The sequence below is a fragment of the Aphelocoma coerulescens genome, chromosome 13, assembly GCF_041296385.1.
Source record: "Aphelocoma coerulescens isolate FSJ_1873_10779 chromosome 13, UR_Acoe_1.0, whole genome shotgun sequence".
In the NCBI taxonomy this organism is placed as follows: Eukaryota; Metazoa; Chordata; class Aves; order Passeriformes; family Corvidae; genus Aphelocoma; species Aphelocoma coerulescens.
In genome coordinates, this window is record NC_091027.1 from 7,533,104 (window position 1) to 7,556,574 (window position 23,471).

General features: G+C 42.2%; 1 protein-coding gene across 1 annotated transcript in view; it reads left to right on the forward strand.

Annotated features, from left to right (window-relative positions):
• Positions 1 to 23,471, forward strand: part of ADAMTS2 (ADAM metallopeptidase with thrombospondin type 1 motif 2) — a 178,181-nt gene that overhangs the window by 112,966 nt on the left and 41,744 nt on the right. Inside the window, exons 4-5 of the mRNA XM_069028479.1 lie at positions 5,841 to 6,043; positions 16,963 to 17,046. Of these exons, the coding sequence (XP_068884580.1) occupies positions 5,841 to 6,043; positions 16,963 to 17,046 (287 nt within the window). The remainder of the gene's footprint in view (positions 1 to 5,840; positions 6,044 to 16,962; positions 17,047 to 23,471) is intronic.

Sequence of the window (23,471 nt, forward strand, 5' to 3'; positions counted from 1 at the left end):
GTTTGTGTAAAAAAGTGTGAGAGGAGGAATTTGATCATGCTCCTCAAGAGAATTCTGCTGCAGTAATTGCTCTTGGTTAACGATTTGCCGAGTAGCAGCCATTGTTAACCTGTGATTCAAGAAATCCCAAGGATCCCATGAAAATTGAGCTCCAAGTTAAAATTGCGTTGAGGCAGTGTCCTCCTGGAGATGCCTTTTAAACAGGGTTGACTTGGTATCCTGTACCCAGTGCACTCTGTGGGATTTCCTTCTCTTGTTTAGGCCGTTTTCAATTTGCTTTCACCTCACAGAAGCTCTCTCCCATTTTAATTCCCTGCTGGCTTTACCCAGTTTTCTTATGAGTGATCTATAGCAGAAGGGTCCAAATTCAGACTGTAGCATGGGAAAGGGATTTATAAATTATGAAACACCAATGTAGCTGAGCAGGATGGTTAAGGGGGAGAAGAAAGACAAGTAGAGGACATTTGGAAAACAAAGCAGAGAGCAGAGGAAGGTGAGCAGGGCTGTAAAACCAGCAGAAATAAGTTTTTAAAGAAATGAAAAATCAGAGAAACTATTGGTTAGGGAATGAACAAAGCACAACACGATTGTGTGCAACTGGACTGAAAAACAAAACCCCAAACTGAGGAACTTAAAAACGGGAGAATAAATCACTAGGGGATAAAACCCAAGGTTTGATGACTGTTCACTGTCAACTCCAACCTCCATGGGTTGGGCTTCAATTTACCATGGAAGACAAGCAAGGCTTTTGGTAGAATACATGATCAGGCTAATTGGGGGCTGATTAGGGAGTCAGTTGATCACAGAGGAGTGAAGCCTACAGGATCTGAGTGGCAGGGAGTGCTGCAGAAAGATGGCTCATGAGTTAAGGTGCAATTCCCAAGAGAGCAGTTCTCTGTCAAGCTGTCAGTGGGGCTTGGTACTTTTCCAGAGGTGCAGATGTATGTGAGCAGTGGGAACCTGAGAGCTAAAGCAAGTCCACCCTGTCTACTTCTGCTTCCCTACCACACAGCCTGTTCCTCCTGCATTTGCAGCACTGAGGGATGGATGGGCTCATGCTTACACTGGGATTGTAGTTCCAGGCTTGGAGTGGCACTGTCACCAGCTGTGGTGCAGCTGAGCAGGGCTGGGTGCCCGGGCCTCCTGTGCTGTCACAGATGTACTTGCCACCACAGCAGAACGGGCTCCAGCTGTGCTTCACTGGTGCCCAGTCTGAGTCACTGGGGTGAAAAACATAAAAACAACAACGCAAAAGCTAGTGGTTTGCAGCAAGGAATGGGAAGCTGGCAGTTCCTTCAACAATGTGTCCCAGGAATTGAGATGAGTGGCAAAGCAGCAGATCAGAAGTGCTGGTCCTCGTGTGGCTGCAGAGAAGGTGCTCAGCAGTCGGCTCAGGTGTTTGTCTGCTCCCACACTGACAGATGAAGTGTCCACAAAAGCAAACCAGCTGCATTTCAATGGTGGCTGGCTGGTCTGAATGCTGCACACTCAGGTTTGAAATGAAATTCCAGCTCATTGCTGTGCTGACAAGCTGCAGATGATGGCTGTGAACATGACACACAGTTCAGTCTCCCAGCTGCTCATCCTGGTCTCTGCTCAGGGCTTGCCAGAAAGTTTCCTTCTCCCTATCAGAAAGAGGAGGTAAAATATTAGAAACTGCTTTATTAGGACAATATTGGTGCTGTGAGATTGGGGAACCCTAAGGCTGGTACTGTTAAAGTGCAGTTGTTTCATAAGGACTGTAGGTGCAGCCATATTTTCCTGAGCCTTTTTGAAAGGGGTCATAAAAAAAACAAAACAAGGTCATGAGCCAGCAACTGTGGATTTGGTGGATGTCCTAAAGGGAGTGACAGAAAACACAGGGAGAGGCAGTTTTCATGGCAGGCAGTGTGTTCATGCTTCAGTAACTCAGAGCAGCTGTTTGAGCTTTGCCTGCCATGATGGGTGAGGCAGAATCAGGAGATGTCATGTAATTGGGTTTCCATAAAGAACATGATATCAAACATTCACGAACAAGGCAAAAATTCCCAGAAAATAAGGTGGTGTCATCCCAAACTGTTGCAGATGGAGAATTCTTCTGAAGACCTGCAAAGGCAATACTAATTTACAACATGGGCACTTTTTATTCCTTCTCTGGAAGATGGTCTGCAGCTGTAGGAGAAAAATTACTGAAACATCACTGAGTTTTTAGCTGGCATTAGAAAAAAAGAGGGGTTGAGGGATTTTTGGATGAACTGTTAGAGTGCTGCTGTCTTTTGATTTATTTTGAATGAGCAGCAAAAGTGAAAAATAGAAGCTTGTCTCTGAGTGGTTAATTTTCACAAATGTGAATTTTTCCTAGCAGGAGCAAGAGGGTTTCAACACAGGCTGTTGTGAGGCTCTGCAAATGCTCTCCATCTCTCTTGGGAGATGGAGAACAAAGATGGCACCAATAATTAGTGGCTGATTTGGCAAAAGCTGCTGAAAATTGATATCTGAGGCAGAGGTCTTGGGATGATTTAGTAAAACAGTGCAGTTTGAGATTACTTTTGTGATGTTAGTGTTCAAAGTGCAGGGGTGATCAGAAGGAATGTAATGTGCAAAATGTGAAGCAGGAATATGGTGTCTTATTTAGTTCTTTGTGCTTTCTCTTGAGCTTTTCTAGCATATTGTTAGCAGTACAATGATACAGCAAAGTTACTGACGTTAACTAAGGAAAGTTGAGATGCCAAAACACCACAGATTTCTCATTTACTACAGACGGAGCTTTGTTTCTCTTTGCTAAGATAGGGGTATTAATTTCACTTGGATGTAACTGTCATTTAGGAGCAAATCCAACATGGAAATAACATCGCATGGTCCAGCAAATCCAGCAATTCATCATTCAAGATCCTGAGAGGCAGAGCAGCACTGGAGGAGGACTCTGGGGTTTGTGGTCAGGCGTGTGTGGAGGCATCCCTGCCCATCTGGGGACAGCCTCTGGGAAAGAGCACTGGGTGGGAAGTTGGGATATGAACCAGAAATCTTGCAGCTACTGTTGTAAATGTTTTGAGCTGTGTATCTGGTCTTGGGATGGTTCCAGCACCAGCTGGAGCCAGTGTGGCTTTCTCTCTGCTGGGAAACACATGGGGTTGGTGCCTCAGAGGTACCAGTGCCCACTGGATGTGTTGTCTTGAGACGGAACAGTTGAGGGGTGAAGGTAACTGTGTGTACAGAGAATTTTTACGATGCAAAGAAAATTTAAAGTGGTTGGTTGGCACCTACTGGCAGTGAGGTGACTTCCAAGGAACATCCTGGTAACTTTTCTCAGGAGTTGGCAGGACTGTAGGGACTACAGTGTGACAGTGATGAAGTGAGCAGCAAAGAGGGAGGACAGGCAGTTTTCACTGCAGGATGGTAGGATCACATTTTGCCTCTGGCTGATTTACTCACAGCAGGAATAAAGACACTGCACCAGGAGTTAGTTTGACACATAAGGGAAAGAAATGAAAGCACAAAAGCTCAGATACCTTGACAGCCAATCACCCACCCAAATAACAGCCCAGTAGCCAGCAGAGCTTCCTGTCCACAGCCTCACTGCAGGGCTCAGGCTCTCCCTCTACCCAGCACTACTGTTCTGCAGTAGCACCTCTGATAGCTTTGCCTTGCTGCTGATTGCTTTAGCTTTTTATGAGCAGCAGAGAGAAGACATGACCTGCAGCCCCTGCCAGTCTAGGCTTACTTTCCTACAGCGCTTTTAAGATTTATGGTCAAATTTTACAGTAGCTGTGATTTTTCTTGTAGATCATGAATATATGATTGCCTCATGGTCCCACAGTGAGTCCCCACTGTGATGGCTTGGTCACTACTTCTGAGCACTAGCTAGGAAATTTTAACACTGAAGTTTTCCTGGTGGAGTAAACCACGAGGCAGGGCTGGAGCTGGCTGCCTGGCAGGTCTGGAGCCTGATAAAGAGCTGCCTCCATTTCTGCCAGGCCAGGCTCGTTCGCCCTCCATGGCTTACCTGGGTATGACAGCTGGGCTCTTTGTGAAGAATGAGTTTTCATGCTGAATCATGGATTCTGATCAGACTAATTTTAAAAGCTTGTGGCCCCAGGAGCAGAAGCTGCTGGGAGCCTTGTGGCTGGCAGTGAGAACGTGGTGGTTGTGCTTGTTAACTACATTAAATGTTGCTGTTTGGGGAGAAGGACATGGGGGCTCCATGGGGATGTAGGATCATGACGTGGGACCTTCCTTCTGTCCACTGAGCAAGGGGAGCCCTGCCAGTGCAGCGCAGAGGAGATCCCTGCAGCTGTGGATCTCAAGCGTGTCCTTGAAGCTTGCTGGAAAATGGCAAGAAGCTGTGTCTTTCAGGGGCTGTCCTTTGCCTGGAGGTCTCTTCCAAGAGGACAGAGACCAGCTTCTCACCACACAAGGCACAGCCTGGGGCCCGGGGCAGTAACGATTGCTCCGTGTGGGTTGGGGATGCCTGGTGTGTGTCCCTCCGGGCAGCCGGAGGCTGTGCAGGTCGGTGTGGTGTTCTCACCTCAGCGGGGAGCTGTGGGGCACTCTACTCCGGCTGCACATTGCCCAGGACCTGCTGACACAGCAGCCTGAGGCAGCGAAGTTCAGGCAGGAGCACAGATGTTCTTGCAATGAGCTCAGTGATCTGGTGACTCATTCCCTTCCCAAGCAGCCACTTTTGATGTGAAAACTTCAATAAATGAAAATGGAGAATCCACTTTTGTAACATTTCCAAGAGCTATTTCTCATTTCTGGTTTGAAGGTGATGGCTTGGGCTTCCTCCCTTTGCTTCCCATTGTATTTCTGTGAATGAAGAATTGGGACCTTTACTCAACTCACAGCCCTCTCACCACCTTTGCTGACCTCTCCAAGCGAGTCTTTCCTGACATTTGCTAAAATCAAGAGGTTCTTAGCGTGATTCCAGTCTCTTGTAATGCAAATGGTAATAATGATATTAATACTAATCATTGTTATTCTGTACGATGAAATGTCAAGATTCCATATTTTCAAGTTAATTTTTAGTGGGTAAGTGCCACATTAAGCATGTCCATCTTGTCAGAGAACATGCTTTTCATATCACAGGAACTGTTAGAAATTATTAGTAATGAAGGGGACAACTGTCGTGCCTGGTGGGTTGGTCTTTGACATGCAGTAATGCAAAGTGACACGGAAAATTTGGAATGAAGGGTGTAAAGCTGCTCAAAAAATTGTGGAAGTTGCTATAAATTAATTAATCTTATATCTAAAATGTGGCACTGAGCTGTTGTGATAAACAGGATCCATGTCACTACTGTTGGATTGCATGTGTGTAACTAGGAAAGGATCTAATGGGCTGAGGCCGGGGGGACTGGTTTGGTGGTACCTGCCTGGATAGCAAAAGGTTGTAGTGGCAACTGCACTTACCTTGAAATAGGAGCCTGTGGGCAGTAAGATCAGACTTTGAGGTACATGTCTACCTTTAACTGTTCTAAATAGAGGCTATCCTGGGTAGCACAGGATCCCTGGACAGTGTATTTCTGTTAGAAGTACTTTTAAGCAACAAGTATTTTACTGCAAACAGCTCCATTCTTCTCATCAAGATTCTCCTCATTGGTATGACTTACTGCTCTTTTGGGCCTGTATTTATTATGCAGTATTACTTTGTAGAAAGTATTGCTTTTACTTTGCAAAATAAAAACATTTTAGGTCATATTTCTCTGTCAATTAGGTCATTTTTAATTGGCGTTACGTGAAACTAATATATCATTATTAGCTGTTACATAACACTCAGAACATAACAAATACTGCTACTTCAAATTTATCTTAGCTGAAACCTGAACCTCTCCTGGCTGATAACTCATTTGTCTGTTTGATTTCAGCCTCCAACCTCACTGGTTTGGACAATCTCGACAGCGCGCTGGGCCTTGTTGAGGAGCAGGTGCAGAGATCGAGGCAGCGCCGTCGAAGGCACGCGACAGAGGATGATTACAACATCGAGGTCCTCCTGGGGGTTGATGACTCAGTTGTTCAGTTCCATGGGAAAGAACATGTTCAGAAGTACCTGCTGACCTTGATGAATATTGTGAGTACAGCCCTGCTAGCTGCCCTGTGGGAAGGCTCTGAAAGGGCTGGGAATGTAGGTTGGGTAAGCCACTTGAATAAGAAGTAAAAGATTTTTCTCGTGGTAGGAGAAAAAATAACTCTAGGAGGGAAATCCAGGCCACTTCCAGAAAATCCAATTGGGGAGAAGCAAAAGGAAAAAAAAAAAAGAAAAAGGAACCAAGACAGAAGCTGAGTGTGGGACTGTTAAAATGTTCAAAGTCCTGCTTATGTACTTTGGTGGGTGGGGACACAAGGTCAGGGGCTCAGGTTTTTGGAAGTCATTATGTTTTAGCTGTATATTCCCTTAATCTAAGCTTCCTGCTGAGGAACACGGTTTGAAGAACTGTCTTCAAATAAGGTTCTAACAGAAATTACAGTTCGCTTTTACATTTTTAAAACTACTCAGCTAAATTCTTTGATTTCTCAACAGCCACTTTAGGTCCCAGGGCACCTCCCCGCTCCTTGTTCACACTGCAGTAAAATGTTATGCAGTATAACACTGAGCTTTCTTAAATTGATTTAGTATTTACTCCATGACTGACATCTTTAGGTTTCCTTAGTTAAATATTTAATCTTCAGAACCATAGTCTGTGCAACAAACTATATAGTGTAGGAGTGATGAAAGGAGACACTGGGGAATATTGTGTTTGAAAGAATCACTTTTTATTTCTAAATATCAATGCAGCAGTCCTCTAGTACCCCAGACAGTAAGCAAGGATGCTATTTTTTGGAAAAGAACCAAGACTTGAAAAATCATCCCAGATCAAAACCAAAATAGATTTTATTCTTTTGCCCAAAAAATAGAAGTAAATGATAACCCCCCCTAAGAGGCAACTCATTTGGGGATGACTTTCTTCCTTCTCCTTCTCATCTGGAATAGGAGTCTTTTCTCAATAAGACACACTTCTGAAAAAGCTTTGGGCTCAGTGAATGTGTGTTCTTAGTAAAATAGTGTTGAGTAAAAATTTGTAGGTCTGCTCTGTTTTTGACAAATGGAGTCTGACTGCTGAAGTTTACGGTCATGTCAAGAGGATGAGCCTGTAGATGACTCCTTTCACTTTACAAAACACAGAGGCAGAAATCCAGGCTATTAGGTAGATTTGCCTGGGATGTAGTTTTTCCAAGATATATTTTTTTCAATTATGAAGCTTGTTTTTTTCTTTCTTTATTATGTTCTTTTAGCAATGTGCAGAATATCACTGTTTTTCATTTTAAATGAGAGCTGGAATACAATTTAAGAAAATCCCCTGTGTGATATAAATTCAGTTATGACTTTTTGGAACAGCATTGTAAATAGTTAAAAACCTGCCCTAACACTGGAGTTATGGGGTACTTGGTGTCTGCTCTGATGGCTGTAAATGCATATATTCTAACAGAAATGACATAGTGAATTTCATTTATTTGTGTGGTTTGTTTCCTCTGAGGCTTAAAACAAAGTCTACAGTGAAACAGATGGTTTTATGCATCTCTAAATTAACAAGTCAAACAGGCCAAACCAGGAATGTGGCAAACAAGCCAAAATAGATTAAACAGGACTCTTTACTTATCATGTCACTTAAATCTATTTTTAAGGATTAAAATATACAGTAATGGTAAAGAAGCCATAAATGTTCCAGCTCTGGAATATACTTTTTCCTAATTTTAGTAAACCATCCAAGACACAAATTGCAAGAAATAACAACTCTTAAGCAGCCTGTCTCTGCAAGTGGTTTAGAAAGTGCAGCCTGTGTAACCATCCCCACAGGGCACAGCAGCTCTTGGCATAGGCAGCTATTGTTCTGTTGAGAGCTCTGAGGTACAAGCATGTCTTTTGGGGACTGAGGATGTGTCCCATGCCTTGTGCCCAAATTCGAGGAGCTGTTTGAAATCCCCAAGGCCTCTTGAGAGGCTCTGGATAATCACTGGCAGTCATCAGTGTTGTCCTATTCTTTCCTTCAAAACTCAGCTGGTTTCTAGACTTTGTATTTTAGCAGAGGGGTGGGTGATGGTAACCAGTGCTGTTTCCAGCTCTAGCACAGAGAGGCAAGAGGACTTTGTTACTGCAGATGGTGGTGCTGGGGACCTGTATTGTGTCAAGGGACATCACAGTGCAGAACCTCTCCTTCCCCTTGGCAGGGCAGCTCCAGCTCTTGCCCTCATTACTGGATGGGTGCAAGGTGTAATTCTGTGTAGAACATGGCTTTGGTCTTCTTTCCTGAGATTCACAGTGATTCCCCCATTGTCCTCCCTTCTACCTCTTTGAATAGTTGGGGGTTTTAATTTAGAAAATGACTCCAATATAAAAGGCTTTGGGGTCCCTGGCTGTTGGGGGTCACATGTATGCAGTGTGTTTCTGATGAGAAAGGTCCAAGGTCACTGAAAAAGAAGAGACAGCTACAAACAATTCCAGCTGTATTTTTAAATCTAATCAGAGATCCTCTCATAACCATCAGATTGTGTGTACCCTGCTGGTTTTAGGATGTAATCAATTAGCTTCCTGTAGTAACAAGGCATAGAATCAATTAGCTTTGTATGGTAACGAGGTAGTAAGCATATAATCAAGAATGCATGGTAACAAAGTAAAATAATAGTGAAGGTGTTTACTGGAGACAAAACAGGTGATCAAATAGTTGGATTTCTGAGGTTCCAAAAATGTAATAAATCTTAGGTGAATCGCCCCTCCTGGGGCAAGACATTACTTTCCCAGAAGCAACTCTGAGCATGGTTGCTTCTCCCGCTGTGTTTGATCTCCTTGTGTGTGATGGTGTGAGCAGTTGTCCTTAACTAACTTTTCCCAGGGATCTTGGGTGGAACCCTACCACCAACCCAATCAAAACAATATTTTTTTTTTTCAAGCCCAGTGCAATGACTGCACATTCAGTAAAATCTGTTTTGTGCAGCTTAAGTGATGTGTTACAATCCACACCTAAAAGCCATGAAGTGAGAAAAAACAGGGGCTGGGTGTCCTGGATATCTTGAATAGCTGTGCTAATATTTATCCCAAAGTTTGGAAATGAAGTCACTCCCAAACAAATGGTGATAGATGCCAGAGGATTTTTAACACATTGGGCTGCAGCCACGTGTTGTCTGACTGTGCGCCAGCCGTTCCACTGCAGTGAGCTCGGCCTCATGCCTCCCCTTTTTCATCCTCCAGTCATTTCCTCTGAAACTCTGCTTTCTCTTGACCTCCTCTCTTTTCTCTGCTCAGCACCATGGGGACATTCAGTCACCTTTGGAAAATATGCCATGATTTTCTCTTTAGAGACCCTCGGCTGCCTCTCGCTTGCACCATTTTCATTTGTACGTCATGCTGTGTTTTTTCCTGGGAAGGATATTGGCCTGCACAGTCCTCTGCATTTCCAAGCGTGAGCCTACACATTGCACAAATTAACTTTGTATTTATAGCATGCAGGAGCATTGCCACAGAGGAGAGATATTTGGGTGGATTCTTGTAGCTCTTTACTTACTCAAGAACGTAGAAGGTAATTCAATTTCAGCAAGAAAGCATCTCAAACCCCCAATAATTCTATCTGCTTGTATAATGGTTTGGGAAACATTAGGAAAGTGCAGGGCTAGAAGTAGCAATGGAGAATTACCTTGTTGGTTGGGAAAGAAAAGGTTTTCACTGCAGGATGCTTTGGGAGGAGGAGAAGGGTGCTGAATGGATGTCATTGAGTTGAATGGCTTGGATGGGTGCACTGATCACAGGGTGAAAAAACTGGCTGGATGGTCAAGTCCAAAGGGTGGTGGTGAATGGAACCAAATCCAGTTGGCAGCCAGTCCAAAGTGGTATTCCCCAGGGCCAGCAGTGTTTAATATCAGTGATCTGGATTAGGGAATTGAGCGCATCCTCGGTACACGTGCAGGTGCACCAAGGTGGACGGGAGTGTTGATCTGCTGGAGGGCTGGAAGACTCTGCAGTAGGATTTGGACATGGCCTCAAGTTGCTCCAGGAGATGTTTAGATTGGATATTTGGAAAAATGTCTTCATGGGAAGGGTTGTCGAGCATTGGAACAGGGTGCCCAGGGAAGTGATGGAGTCACCATCCCTTGAGATGTTTAGAAGATGTTTGGAGGTGGAGATGTGGTGTTGTGGTGGCCTTGTCAGTGCTGGGTTGATGGTTGGACTTGATGATCTTAAAGAGCTTTTCCAAGCTAAAGGGTTCATTGACTCTGAAGTGGGTGTTGTTGGTAGCCACCCCGATGCTGAAATTCTCTGATCATTTCATAACCCTCTTAAAAGTAGTTTCCAGTGTTAAGCAATTTTTAATTTCTTTTCCATTCTTTTGCTGTAAAAGGACTGATATTACAATATTTATATATATTCATGTAATGGATATATGGCCAAAATATTTGTGATACCAAACCCCATCTCCTCAAAGTAGCTAAGTGCCTAACTGCTGGTATTTCAAAGGGAGATAGACCCTAAATAGGATTTATGCCTCACTCTGGGTAGATTTATCTGAGTATTTAGTCATTTACTGGCTTTTGAAATCAGTAAGAATCAGAATTAAAAATTAACTCATGGGATTTTGTATCCCCCAGCCTTCAAGTGAAACTTCAACTCCAGAACAAATACATTAAACAACTTTTCATTTGAATAACTGAAATCAATGAGAGTTATGCAGCTGGGGGCTTTGGAAAGTCCCTAGAGTCTTTCACCTGCATCTTTCAGCACTACACATGTCTTTGAAATTGTGGCCCTGAGGCGCTGTTGAATGTGTTATCTGTCCTCTTTAATAGGATGTACATGATACTACTATTATAGATGAGATTTCTGCTCTCATATCTCTGGCTGATGAGGGATGAAGATTTGCAGGTACAGAACAGCAAGTCCCTAATGAGAGGAAAGGGCAGAAATGCCATCAGTTTCTAACTGACAGTTGGATAAAAACCTGAAAGCATGTCTAATTCAAGCTGTTAAAAAGAAAGTGATGATTGAATACATTGAAATAATGGTGCTCCCTATCTTCAGAATCACGCTTTTTAAACTAAAAAGCATTTTTTTTAGACAGCAAGGATAGTTCAATAATGCAGAATTTGACTGGATTTCTGAAAATTAAATAATTCATAAGCTCCAATGCTCATTATTTAAAATCAGTTTATTTTAATATGGGCACTTTAAATTTGAACTAACTCTAAGAAGTTCCACAAATAACAAATGTAAGTCCAACTCTATTCATCTGAGGGACTTGAGCTGTCAGTAGCTGAATTACAGCTTGTTTGAAAGTTTAAATATATGTATGTGAGTTAACTCCACCTTTTGACTGTTCATTATAAACCAGTAGCTGTGGCTGGTGTGAACAGTGTCTGAAGAGGCCTCCATGAGGTTATTTTTGTTCATTATCTTGATTGCCACCCTACAGTGGAAGCTGTAATTGTGATTGGGCATTCAGGGGCTCCTGCAGGAGAGACCCTCTCAGAACTCTTAGAGGTTGTGCTCATTTTCACAGGGATAGTATTCCCAGTGTCAATTAGGTGAGCATTGCTCATTATTGGTAACTGGAATGTGCCTTGCTGCCCTATCACACAGGTTTTGGTACCGTCCTCAAGGTAGAGGGTAGGTACTGTTAAAAGACAGAGTTTTTCATTTACTCCAAATACCAACATGAGCTTTAGCCACAAAGCTAGTCCCTTTCAGCCAGGGACTTCTGAGTTGTGACAGTGTGGTTTGTGTGATGGAGTGTGGATAATTAGGATCAGCTTTCAAATTCTGGATGCTTTTCTTAACCAAACCACTTAGATTTCAAGAGGTCACCATATTTATTACTTTGACACCACACCCCTATCCCTTGTAGTAAAGTGATAAATCAGTCTGCTTAATTATTTTATGATGCTATAGTTGATTTTATTAACGTGATCATGAGACAGCAATTCAGAAAAATACTGAGTCTGTTGGTGCAAAGGTAATTTACAGTGTTTAGAGAAACTTCTCACAGCAGTGGTTTATGAGCAAGAATGAAAAGTTCCAAGAGCCTGCGGGAGGAACTAAGAAAAATAAATTAGTCATGAAGTCAGAAAACAAAGTCTATGACCTTTCTAAAGCCAATGTTACAGTCAAAGATGAGATAGAGACCCGTAACATGAAGCTACCTAGTGCCTTGCCAACACATCTGCTGGGGAATGTTTTTCATTTTGATCAGAAGCAGCTAACTTGGACTTGGTAACATCTACTGACTCTGACACCAGAGAAGGTAAATCAGGACTCAGACTCATATTTGCATAGAAAATGTGAGATTCTTATCTCTGTTTTGCAATGTACATTGCCAAGCTCTTGTAAAACTGCCTGGTGTATGTGGTTTTGAGCAGAATGATAGATGTTTTCCAAATGTGAGATCACAGTTTGACCTTTAAGTTTCATGTGTGTTGTGTGCTTTCATTCTTCTTTTTTCCTTGTGATGCTCAACAAAGATTTCAGGAAAAAAAAAGAGTTCCTCTCTGAGGAAATGAGGAAATGCCTTGTAAGGACTAGAAAGGGAGACTAGGAGCCCTTGATTTTGCTTTATGACTTTGTGTGACCATAGCACATCCACGAGAGGAATTGATGTAATGTTATTCCTGTAAGATTAAGATAAAGCTTTGGGAATGTCAGAAATGCTCATTTGGAATCTTCAAAAGCATAAAGGAGGTGATGAAAATCTAAGAGCATAGTGGTGTTTGAAGTGGGACCACAGAAAAATAAAGTGAGAGGGGAACGCTTTTGGGAGGGTCAGATTACAGAAGTTTGTGCTCAGTATCCACCATGACATTTCTGGTTCCTATTCTGTAATTCAAAACAGACGTTTCTTACAGAAATAGACAATCACTGGATGCCCACCAGGCACCAAGGCTTTGCTGCAGACAATTATGATCTGATGAATGAGCTGCATCTCGGGCTGGGCTCTAACAATGGCTTGCCAGGAGCTCTGCCATCCCACAGGGAAGGAACTGATGCGCTCCAGCTCCTCCAGTATCACTCTGGCAGCGATCCACGCATGGTCTCAGCTCTGCCTGGGAGCACGTAGCCATCAGTAATTTCTGCAACAGTAGTTGTGTAAGGATGCTGGGTGATCAAAGGGCAGGCTAATCAGCTTGGATGGATCAGCAATTTGTGGTGGCTGCAAAACCAGATGGCTCTTGGTTTGTGCCCTCTCCAAATGGTCAGATGTGCCCTCTGATTGCTGCTGTCACCGGGTCGGGGCTGTTTGACACTGATGTAGCCCGAGGCTGAAGCTGTTGAATGTCCAGCAGGGGTGTGTGCTCGGTAGCCCGAGGGAGCAGTGCTTACCCGGGCGTAAGGAGCAATCCATGGAGCCGCCTCGGGATGAACCCGATGGTTTATGGTTCAGGAGCCGTGTTGTGATGAAATGATCTGCCTTTTGCATAGCAGATACTAACAAACTCTGCAAGGCTGGGAACTCCTTCAAACTGCATGAATTAGTTTGCTGATGATTTGCCAAAATATGCAGATTATTCTCCTATGGCGCATTGGTTTAATTAGGGATCCAGGGAACCACCTGACTTCCCCTAAAAATCCTGCCAGCTCTATCAGCATGTAACCTGCTCTGCACCAAGACCAGCAGAACTGCAGGCTGTTGATTACTATTTGTGTTATAGGAGCTTTCAAAATTCCCTTTTAGGGTTGGGCCTTGCTTTGCTCAGTAATCAAAACTTTCCAGTGCTTCTTTTACCAGGCATGAGACACCTCACAGGCGCTTGGCTTGCCTTTAGCTTTTTGATGTATTCTATGTGCTTACTGTGCTGACTTGAAACTTGCTCAAGGCAGAAGAATTATAAAATTAGCAGAGAGGGACAGATGAAAAAAAGTAAATAAAGTCTTTGTTTTTCTTATGTAGCACCAATCTGTGCCAGCCTGATTTCTACACAGAAACTTTAAATAGAAATGCATATTTTCCTTTGAAATATCCCAGAAAAAGAAACCAAAGATATCCCAAAATAGTTCATGAACTACAATAGCTTGATGAAAGTCTCTTTACAGTGTTTCACTATGCTTTGAATTCTTTGAGATTTACCCAGCCTTCTTCATCACCCTCTATAAATGCTGAATCACTGTAGGACATCTACCAAGATTTAATGCATTTACTGCCTTCAGTTCAGGAGCTGGGATTTTGGGATGGTCTCTATGTACATTTTTTTTTCCTGTGCAGCAACTTACTTTTGGACTTACTGATCTAAGAACAACAGGAGATTGACGCTGGCTTTTCTTCTGTTGGTATTAATCAGGATGTCCTGCTGAAGTACATGGAGATGCAGTGCTGGAAAAGTACTTGAACTCTTTTTCACAGCCGTGTGTATTTATTGCACAGACGTCTGAACATGTATCTCCATTGTCTGATTGTCTCTGCTTTCAAAGTAGGTTTCAAAGTTTAAGTTGCTCTCAAGCCTGAAGCTTTCTGATTGCACAGGCTGGTTGGTAATTTTCTGCCCTATACATTGAGCTGCATTAGCTTGACTCTGCTTTCCTGTTGGAATAAGAGATGGAAATATGGAGAATCTGAACTAGGGATTGTGGTGGCCCTTTCAATGTGTGCACTTTTCATGAACCTTTGAGAACACAACATTCACTTGGATCTTGTATCTCTAACAGCTTCCTGAAACAAATAGGTGTGATTTAGGCCGTGCTGAAGAAAAAGAAAAGCATCTATTGCAGCACATTATCCATGTGCAGTGAGACACTCCTAGCAAACCACAGTTTAGCTCAGAGAAAGATGCTGTGTGATGAGGGCTTGGGCTCATCCTTATTAATGAAACCAAGACCCAGAGCTTTGAATTGGCCCACTGTCTTGCAGAAAATCCAGGATCCCAGGAGAATCAAGCAGCTTTTTACAGTGCTTGTGCTTTTCTGTTCATTCAGTTTGTTTGTTAGATGTCATTTGCATGAATAGTCAAACAATGTTTTTAATTCTGTTCCATCAATGTTTTCAAGCCAAGTTTCCCTTTGGCACACGACAGCGATACAGTTGTTCGGTTACTCAACGATTGTTAAAAGAGGCTTAGGTTAAATTCGGGAAGTTAATGAGAGAGTAGTGTGCACCAATTTGGATTATGCTTTATGAACTAATTAAATACTTATTTACATGCTGTGTTTACTGTCCTCTATACACAGCAGTTTTTGTTTAATACTCATTTCATGTACAGGTAGTTTACAGCTTATTTCAACCTCATATTCTTGATGTGAGTGCTCTCTCCCACCACACAAAGAAGGAGCTAAATATCCCTGCCTTCCTTGACAACATTCAAGGGTCTTTTTCCTGGGTGAAAAAATTTTTGGAAAGCAAAATGTGTTTATGTCTTACCTCTTTATAGCCTGTATTCAGCAATGGTTCTCAAAGGAAAAATAAGAGAGTTTTTAAAATTTCAGAATATAAAGTTAGTCTTCTAAAGTCTCATTTAAACATGCAAAGAGATGATCTGACTTCTAGAGGGGTTGTTTACAAAGCAGATCTGAACATAACCAGCTCCTTCTACACTGCTACAAAAACAGAAGCCCCTGAAGCCACTCATAGCCATGGGCCCCTCATCCATCATCTTAATCCAAGGATCCCCTTACACATCAACCAGTAAGGAGCCTGGGTCCCAGGCATCCCCCAGAATGTTCCCCAGGTGTCCTGGAGGGTGTGAGCCTCCTCCTGGAGCTGTGGTTCAGTAGGACACTCAGCACTGTTGAAAACCTGGATGTCTACCAGGCATAAAATAAGGCTCTTCTGTCAAAAAATACTGATGAAACGAATTAAAATTCACTTTAAAATGTCAGTGGGGATTGCTTAGCAAAACCTACACTGATGTATTTAATTTTAATGATTTTTGAAGAGATAAAATATGGGCCATTAAAACTGGGGCTGATTGAAGTAGCAGGACATTATTTACCATGTTTCAAATGAAAGGTTCCCTGAAAGTTATTTATTAGCTTGAAGTAATGAATCTCGTTTGTAGGAATAAATGAAATCTAGGTCCAACCAGCAAAGCAGTTCAGTTTGGTGCAACCTTTACTGAGGGAAGGAGGTTTAAGAAAAGGAGCTTGCCTTGCAGGGATCTCATCTGCCTCTTCTAATTTGTAAAGCTAAACTCCTGCCATTTGGCCAAGTCTCATGCAGTCTTCATCACCGAATACTTAAATCAGCCTCTTTAACAGTTAGTATTTGCCCAGCTTGCTTGTAGCAGTGTTTCCTAAGTAATCATTATTCATCCACATTTCATTCTGTACTCTAAATATTTACAGTTTTCTTTTCAGTGTTCCTGGGGTGATTTCCCCGTGTGCGTGTTCAGTTATGTAGCTCTGGTATATAAAAAAAAGAAGACAATTTTAATTTGCTGGTATTTTGTAGCTTTTGTTCTGCTTGCAAAGTTTAACACTGATGAGTTTTGACACACAATAAAGCCAGCCCATGTGCCTGACCAGCTTTTCGGGGGAGGTACATCCTCTTGGCAGAGTGTGATGTGATGTGTCCCAGATGGAAGAGTTACAGGGTGCAGCTGAGCTGATCTGGTGAATGGCTCTTGGGAGAGAGGTCCTGTCTCTGTGCTCATTCATCCCCTTCCCTATGCACGGTCCTGCTCAGCAGAAAGATATTTGGGATTTTGCCTGGATTCCCAGGCTCCAGTGGGCACACATGGGTCAGCTCAGCTGCATCATATGGGTGCACCATGATAGCTCCAAGTCCAGTTAGGCTGGCACTTATATACCGGCTAATCTGAAATCTCTGAGTATATGTTTATTTTAAATGATTCCCTAAATTATGGCCTGTTGGGAGACTACAACAGAGTTTGGAAAAAAACCCATTCCGTCTCTCATTAGTGGAATTTTTCATGTTCTAACTATGATCACAAAGTGGTGTCTGGCCTAATGACAGAGCATAAAAGGTACCAACTGTATCACTGCCTTCATAGTTACCATTGTTAAAATGCTGAACTCTTTTGCAGGTTAATGAAATTTATCATGATGAGTCCCTGGGTGCTCACATTAACGTTGTCTTGGTGAGGATAATCCTGCTGAGCTACGGCAAGGTAAGGAAAGGTTAATTTAAATGGAGGATATCAATATCTGTAGACTTCATTCTTTTATGAACAGTGCTGTTACTGGTGACATGTATTTGTTTTGTATTTTAATTCATATATATTATCCTTACCAGTTCATGAATATAAAGAACTTTCATGATTATATATGTATTTGTTTATCAATTGAACTTTGCATTTCAAATAATTTCAATTTCTTCTGGGTTTTCCCTGTGTCATTTAGAGTTACTGCTTAGCTCTGACAGTCTGTCTTTTCAGATTTGTTTGGAATAGTCTATGAAACATAGAGAACATTTTGGCTCCTAAAGAAAACACAGCATATTCTGGTAGAACTGTATGTAAGTAACAGTACACACAAGGTCAGTTCTGCGTGATGCTGATGGCTACTGCCTCTAAGAACTCGTTTATAGTTGTGCTTATAATCAGTGGAACTACAGATGGGCTTAAAGTTAAATGGGAGTTCTGTGGTATAGGGGCCAGAAGGCAAGAGCTCTGCCGATCAAATCTGTAATTAAAAACATCAAGTGTTCTTTCTCTCAGTTTCTGTAGAAGGGGTTGCTCCACAGGCAAAACTTGGGTAAAGAGGAACAAAATGTTAAATGGGTTTCAAAAGTATTGATCTGTTCAGTACCTGTGCCCTGTTATTGCCAAGTCAACATCAGATTCCATGGAAACAGGAACAGGGCATTTCAAGTATGTTGGTAACTGCTTTGGTTAAGGACATGTGATCTTAGTGCTCTCCAATGCAGCATCAGGCCCAGCTGCTCAGAGCAGGGTGCTAATGTACCTTCCTGTGACTGGAGTTGCTGGCATTTGCATGTTCCTGTAGTTAACCTGGATTCTGGATAATTCCATGTCTGTTCATGGAAGTTGCTGAAATGCAGTCAGCAAAGAGCCAGTGCAGGTGGTGTCAGTAGTGAAGCTCCACTGGCATTCACCAGTTTACCCTGCTCAATATCAGCTGGGAATTTTCCTCCCTGGTGCAAATGAGGGAGCTCTGAGGTTTAGTCTGGACTCTGCTGGAGAATGATTACCTGGATGTGGGTTAAATTTTTCTGTTAGAGCTTACCCATCTGAGAACTAAACACACCAATCCATCTCTGCTTTTCCTGCAGTGATGATGGTGATGATGTAGTTATGCATTTTGGATAAGCTTAATCAGATGTATGTCCTAAAATAAAAGGTGAAAAAGGTAATACTTGCCATTCTGTGATTGAAAGTTCATGGAGTGTGTAGTTAACATTGAATTACAAAATAGTTGAAATATCTTTGTGATTCCTGTAATGGCAAAAATTTGATTGCAAATTGACTTATGCATCTCTACAAACCTGATGTTGCAATAGTGGTGGAAGCCAGCAGAATTAGTACCTGGGCTAGTCACTTCTTTGCAGTGATTCACAGGGAATTGCATAATCCTTATGTGTGTCCATCTTTAGCCTTATAGATCTACACCAGTCTGAGCTCTGGTAACTTCTGCCATTTTCCTGATGGCAGACAGTGGCTACAGCAGTCATCATTCCATCTTAAGGATCTCTGTTTTCTTGTGAAGGGCAAAGCCTTGTCCATTTATAATTTGAAAGTTACCAGTTTCATATCCTTTAGAGACGAGAGTTGGGGTGGAGGACAAAAGCCATCATTTCTTGGTGGGTCTTCAGCCACATCACAGAAGTAGCATTTGCAGGTCTGTGTAATCTGCTTCTGGACATTCTGCTTCTGGATTCTACATCCATAGTCTGCAGTGGACAGTGCTTTAGCTTCTGAGTTGTCCTGCTGGTATGGAATAATTCTACTATCACAAGCTTGCCTCAAAGATAATTTTTCTTGCATTTCTGTATCTGATTCTTGTTTACATGAAAGACAATCTATGACTTTCTAAAAATAGTATAAAGCATATATAAAATACATTATTTCAGAGCTCTTCTACTTTATGGTGTGGGGACCTGCAAGCCAGGCTGTTTAAGTATACATAATTTTCTGTTCATGTTTTTAAAGCTCCTGATCAGAGGACTAGTACCAGTGAGTAGAAGGTGAGGAGATTTTTCTTTAGAGGTTTGGGATCATTTAGCAGTGGAAAAGCAGAGAGAAGAAGTGTATAGTTCTTATTTTCTGAACCCATTCTGAGGAATTAGAAGAAAGCCTTGAATATTTTACTATCCCACACACCAGCACTAACAATTTTCAGGAATATATATATTCAAAATACGTAGTATTAAGTAGGATACATGTACAAGTTAAGGCAGTGCATGAATGAAGCAGCCTGATTGGCTTCACAACATGAAAATGTTATCCCAGTCTTGTTTGAGTAAGCATTTCTTTTGAAAGCATGGAGCTGATATCTTCAGATTCATTTGCTTCACTGCAGGCAATTTAGATATATTATCAAGGGTGCCATTTAAATAATCATAATAATTACATTATAGTTCTGTAATTGATGAAGAATGCACCATCAACGTCAGGTTTATGACAGCACTCTCAGCTATTGCCAATTCTCCACCCCTGAGCAGTCTTCTGCTGTATTGTGGATTTTTTTAGATGATTATATTATTTTATACAATATGTCATCTGTTGATAAGAATAATATGGACAATACTTGAGTTGCATAGCAACCAACTTTTCACTGGTTCTTGCTTGAAGGTACTCCACTCCTTCAAATGTACTTATTTTTTAATATTCTCAAACACAGGCTACTGTACATGCAGAAGTTTCAGTAATTTCAGGAATAGAATTAATTGCCCTGGTAAAATGAAAAAATTGAAGATATTCCTTGGTGATCACATGCTGAAATTACTTCAGGGATGAGTTCAAAAGATGTGACATGGTTTTACTGAATTAGCACTTTGTGTGAATTATCACCTCAGGATTTTGAGGGGGTGGCAGGCTGAGCCCTACCAAGAGCACCAGGCTTGGGCTCTGGTGCCGGCAGAGTGTGTCTGGGCTGGGGCTGGGGCTGGGGTAGCTTTGCAGTATTTTGCAGGAGCTGCCAGCCTTTCCCTGACTCCCCACTTTTCTTGTAGTACTTTCAACAAATGATGTACCAGAGACTGATGTGAAGGCTTCAGCTGTGCCTTGCTGCTGCCCACTCATTTATCAATTCCATCAGTAGGACAGAAAAATGTGTTCTTAAAAGGCTGCTCCAGATCCGTGTTGGCTTTAGAAGCCACAATGCATTTCTCTGCATTTTCTTGACATCGACTACCAAAATTGCTGGCTTTTCTGATGTGATGGGATACTGCAAATAAGTAAACAGGGTACATGCAGTGCATTTTTCTTCAAATGGGAAAAAGATGAGCTGGCTCAATTCTGCCTTTTTGACTTCAGTAGTAGGAAGATTGGTTCCAAATTTTGGCAACTGCAGATACATTTGAGATAAATATAATTCAATGTTTGTGCGAATTATTCCACTTAGACCTATTTTGGTTGTAACAGCTCTGTAATCCAGCTAGCTCTAGAATACTCAGTGAAATAAGCAAAGCAACCATGAGCACCAAGTGCAGAGGAGGTTGCAAGAGATGAGCTGAGCATGCATTTAAAAAACCTGACTGGTTATTCTAAAATTTGTTTGGAAACACTTAAATACTGAGCACTGCATAAAATCCTCTCATCACCTCTTTGAGGTGAATGAATAAAGATTATTATTCCCATTTTACAGCTAAAAAAACAAAGATGCTAAGTGTTATTTTCCAAGGCCACACGGAAGGCCACTGGCAGGCTGGGGATAAGACCTCATAAATTCCTGGCTCCAGCCCCACACTCTGTCCATTGACAATGGTGACTCTGTGTGCAGATGAGCTGCCCTTGCACAGCACAGAGGAAAGCATGTTAGCTGGGATGGGTGTAATTAATACAGTGATTAATGAAAAAACACTTGGAAAGAATTTTTTAAGAACTGCAGGGTTTCAATAAATGCAGCCACCTGAGGATTTGTGAGGGTTATTTCTTGGGAAATGTGAATGTGGCAGTGCAGGACACCCCTGAGCTTTCCTCTGGCACCATGCACAGCCCAAGTGGCCTGTACTCAGCCTGGAACAGGGTGGGATGGGCTGAGGGATGCTGGATCTGTCCCACAGCATCTGGAAATGTAACCAGTAGGGAGAGAAAACCCACGTAAGCTGTAAACCACTGTTGGCACCGTAACAAGTGGTTGGACTCTGACCATGTGTTTACTTGGTTAGAGTGAAAGAGGAAACTGACTACCAATGCAAAGAGCCTTTCAAATAGCTTAGAGGAGGGAAGAAAACCCAAATGAGTTTAGGATGGCAGCTCAGGTAGAAGGTACTACGGGGTGGACACCTACAGCCTCATAGGACAGGACTGTTCAACCCAGAAGGACTTTTCAATTTTGTATGTCTAAAATATTAGCAGAGCTCCTGCTGCCTTCATTTGGGACAGGACTTTACCTTCGATCTTTTCATAAAATGATGCTCTCTTTATCTGTGCCATCTGACCTTTTCATGTCTAAGCTTGATGCAAGCAGGGGAGATGTTCTTGGTTCAGCCAGGATGGGAAGTGCTGGTTTAGTCTGAGTCAGGTTCTTCTCTCTGTTTCCCAGAGGGCAGCCTTGGAAGCACAAATCAGGTTTATCCCTTAAATCTGGTGTTTGTCCTTACTATTTTGCTGTTTACCCTGCTGTTTCCCTGGAGGGAAAGGGATGAGCACCTCCACTTCCCTCAGCCTCTCCAGGAAGGTGCAAAGGCTCTGGCTGAGTGCACCTGTGCCTGGCAATGCAAGGAAGTTGTTAGCTGCACGTTGAAGTCATGGACCAGCTGTGCTTGGAATGGACCTCTGGACATCATCTAGTCCAACTGTCCTGCTCAGAGCAGGATCACCTGGAGCAGGTTGTCCAGGACCTTGTCCAGCTGGGTTTTGAATATTTCCAGAGACTCAATGACCTCTCTGGACAACCATTCCCAATGTTTGGCCACTCTTATGGTAAAACTACAGTAATACCCCTAAAGGGTATTTTTCTTGCCCATTGCCTTATCTCCTTTCTCTGGATACCACTGAGAAGACTGTCTCAGTCATCTTTATTCCCTGGCCAATAGGTATTTATATACATTGAGATCTTCCTGAGCCTCCTCCAGCCTCTCCTTGTACTAGGTCACAAATGTGAGCTGAGTATCTTATTTTTCCACTGACATTGGTAGATGCAGAAGACCTGAAAGAATCAGGAAACAAGCCCTGACCTTACAAATGTGGGTGAAGATGGAGTTGTTGACCCCAGCATTTGGCCCTATCCAGTAACCAGTTCTGCACAGGCTGAGTTGCAAGGCCAGAACCTACACATGGTATAGCATTTTGGCAGCTGTTCATATTTTTGCACTGTTTCATATGTTTCATATGGGGATAAAGAGAAGAGATATTGCCCCTCCTGTTTTTTATTTGGGTGAATTTTTTAATTCCCTTATTTATATATTAGACTTAGAGCTTATAATTTCCCAGTGTGTTTTGTTGGGACCTTGAAGAATATGGAGCTGGCTGATAGCCTAAAGTGCTTTGTATTCCTGATCTGCTACATTTATACAGTTAGAGACAGAAAAACAGAGAGACCGAGTTTACAAACTGCTGCCGTAAGAAAGCTTTACAAATCCTTTGAATGCAAAATGACAGTATGCTGAATGAGCTATTTTTGTTAGTTTGGTTACCATGGACATTCAATAATTGTATTTATTTATCTTTTGCTTGTCTTGTTCAGGATGAGAGAAGAATACAGAAGTTCTAATCCAATATCCAATGAACAATAGAAGTGCCAAGTAGAAGCGATGTTAACAGTGTGTTTTGCAGAGACTTTACACATTCAGGAAGGGAAAGTCATATGTTAAATTATTTCCTGAATGTGTGCTATGGTCCAACTTTTGCTGCCATAGTTTTGAAGCCTGTCATGTTAAGAATATTTCTGCTCCTCCTGGAGCTACTGAAGAGCTGCAAAGCCTTCTCTGTTGGTACTCTTGGAGCACCACCTAATGGATGAGTTAGGAAAGGTCCCAAGCTTCTGACCAGCCTAGATTTCTTACGTTCTTATCAAGTACCTGCTCATCAACACTTTTGCAAAGTTGTAGCCAGTGATGCCAAATATCAGATAAATAAAAGAGTTGTTTAAGGGGAGACACCATTTCATGTGTGATACCAGTGTGTTTTTCACATGGGCTGGCAACTTGAACATTCTTGAAAAGTTTGGGTAAAATATAAATTTGCAGCTTTCTTCCAAGATAACTTTGTCATTGTTAAAGAAAAAAAAAATTACATACTTCTTCCTTGCCCCACAGTCTCCACAAATATTTGAAGGACTTTCCACTCAGCTTCATGAACAACTTGTTCTTCAGTGTGTTCATATGAGAGAACTGAACATCACACTGATAACTTCCCAAAGGATAGGACAGGTAGCAAAGAAGGTTCAGAGACCTCTCTGGCTTTCAACC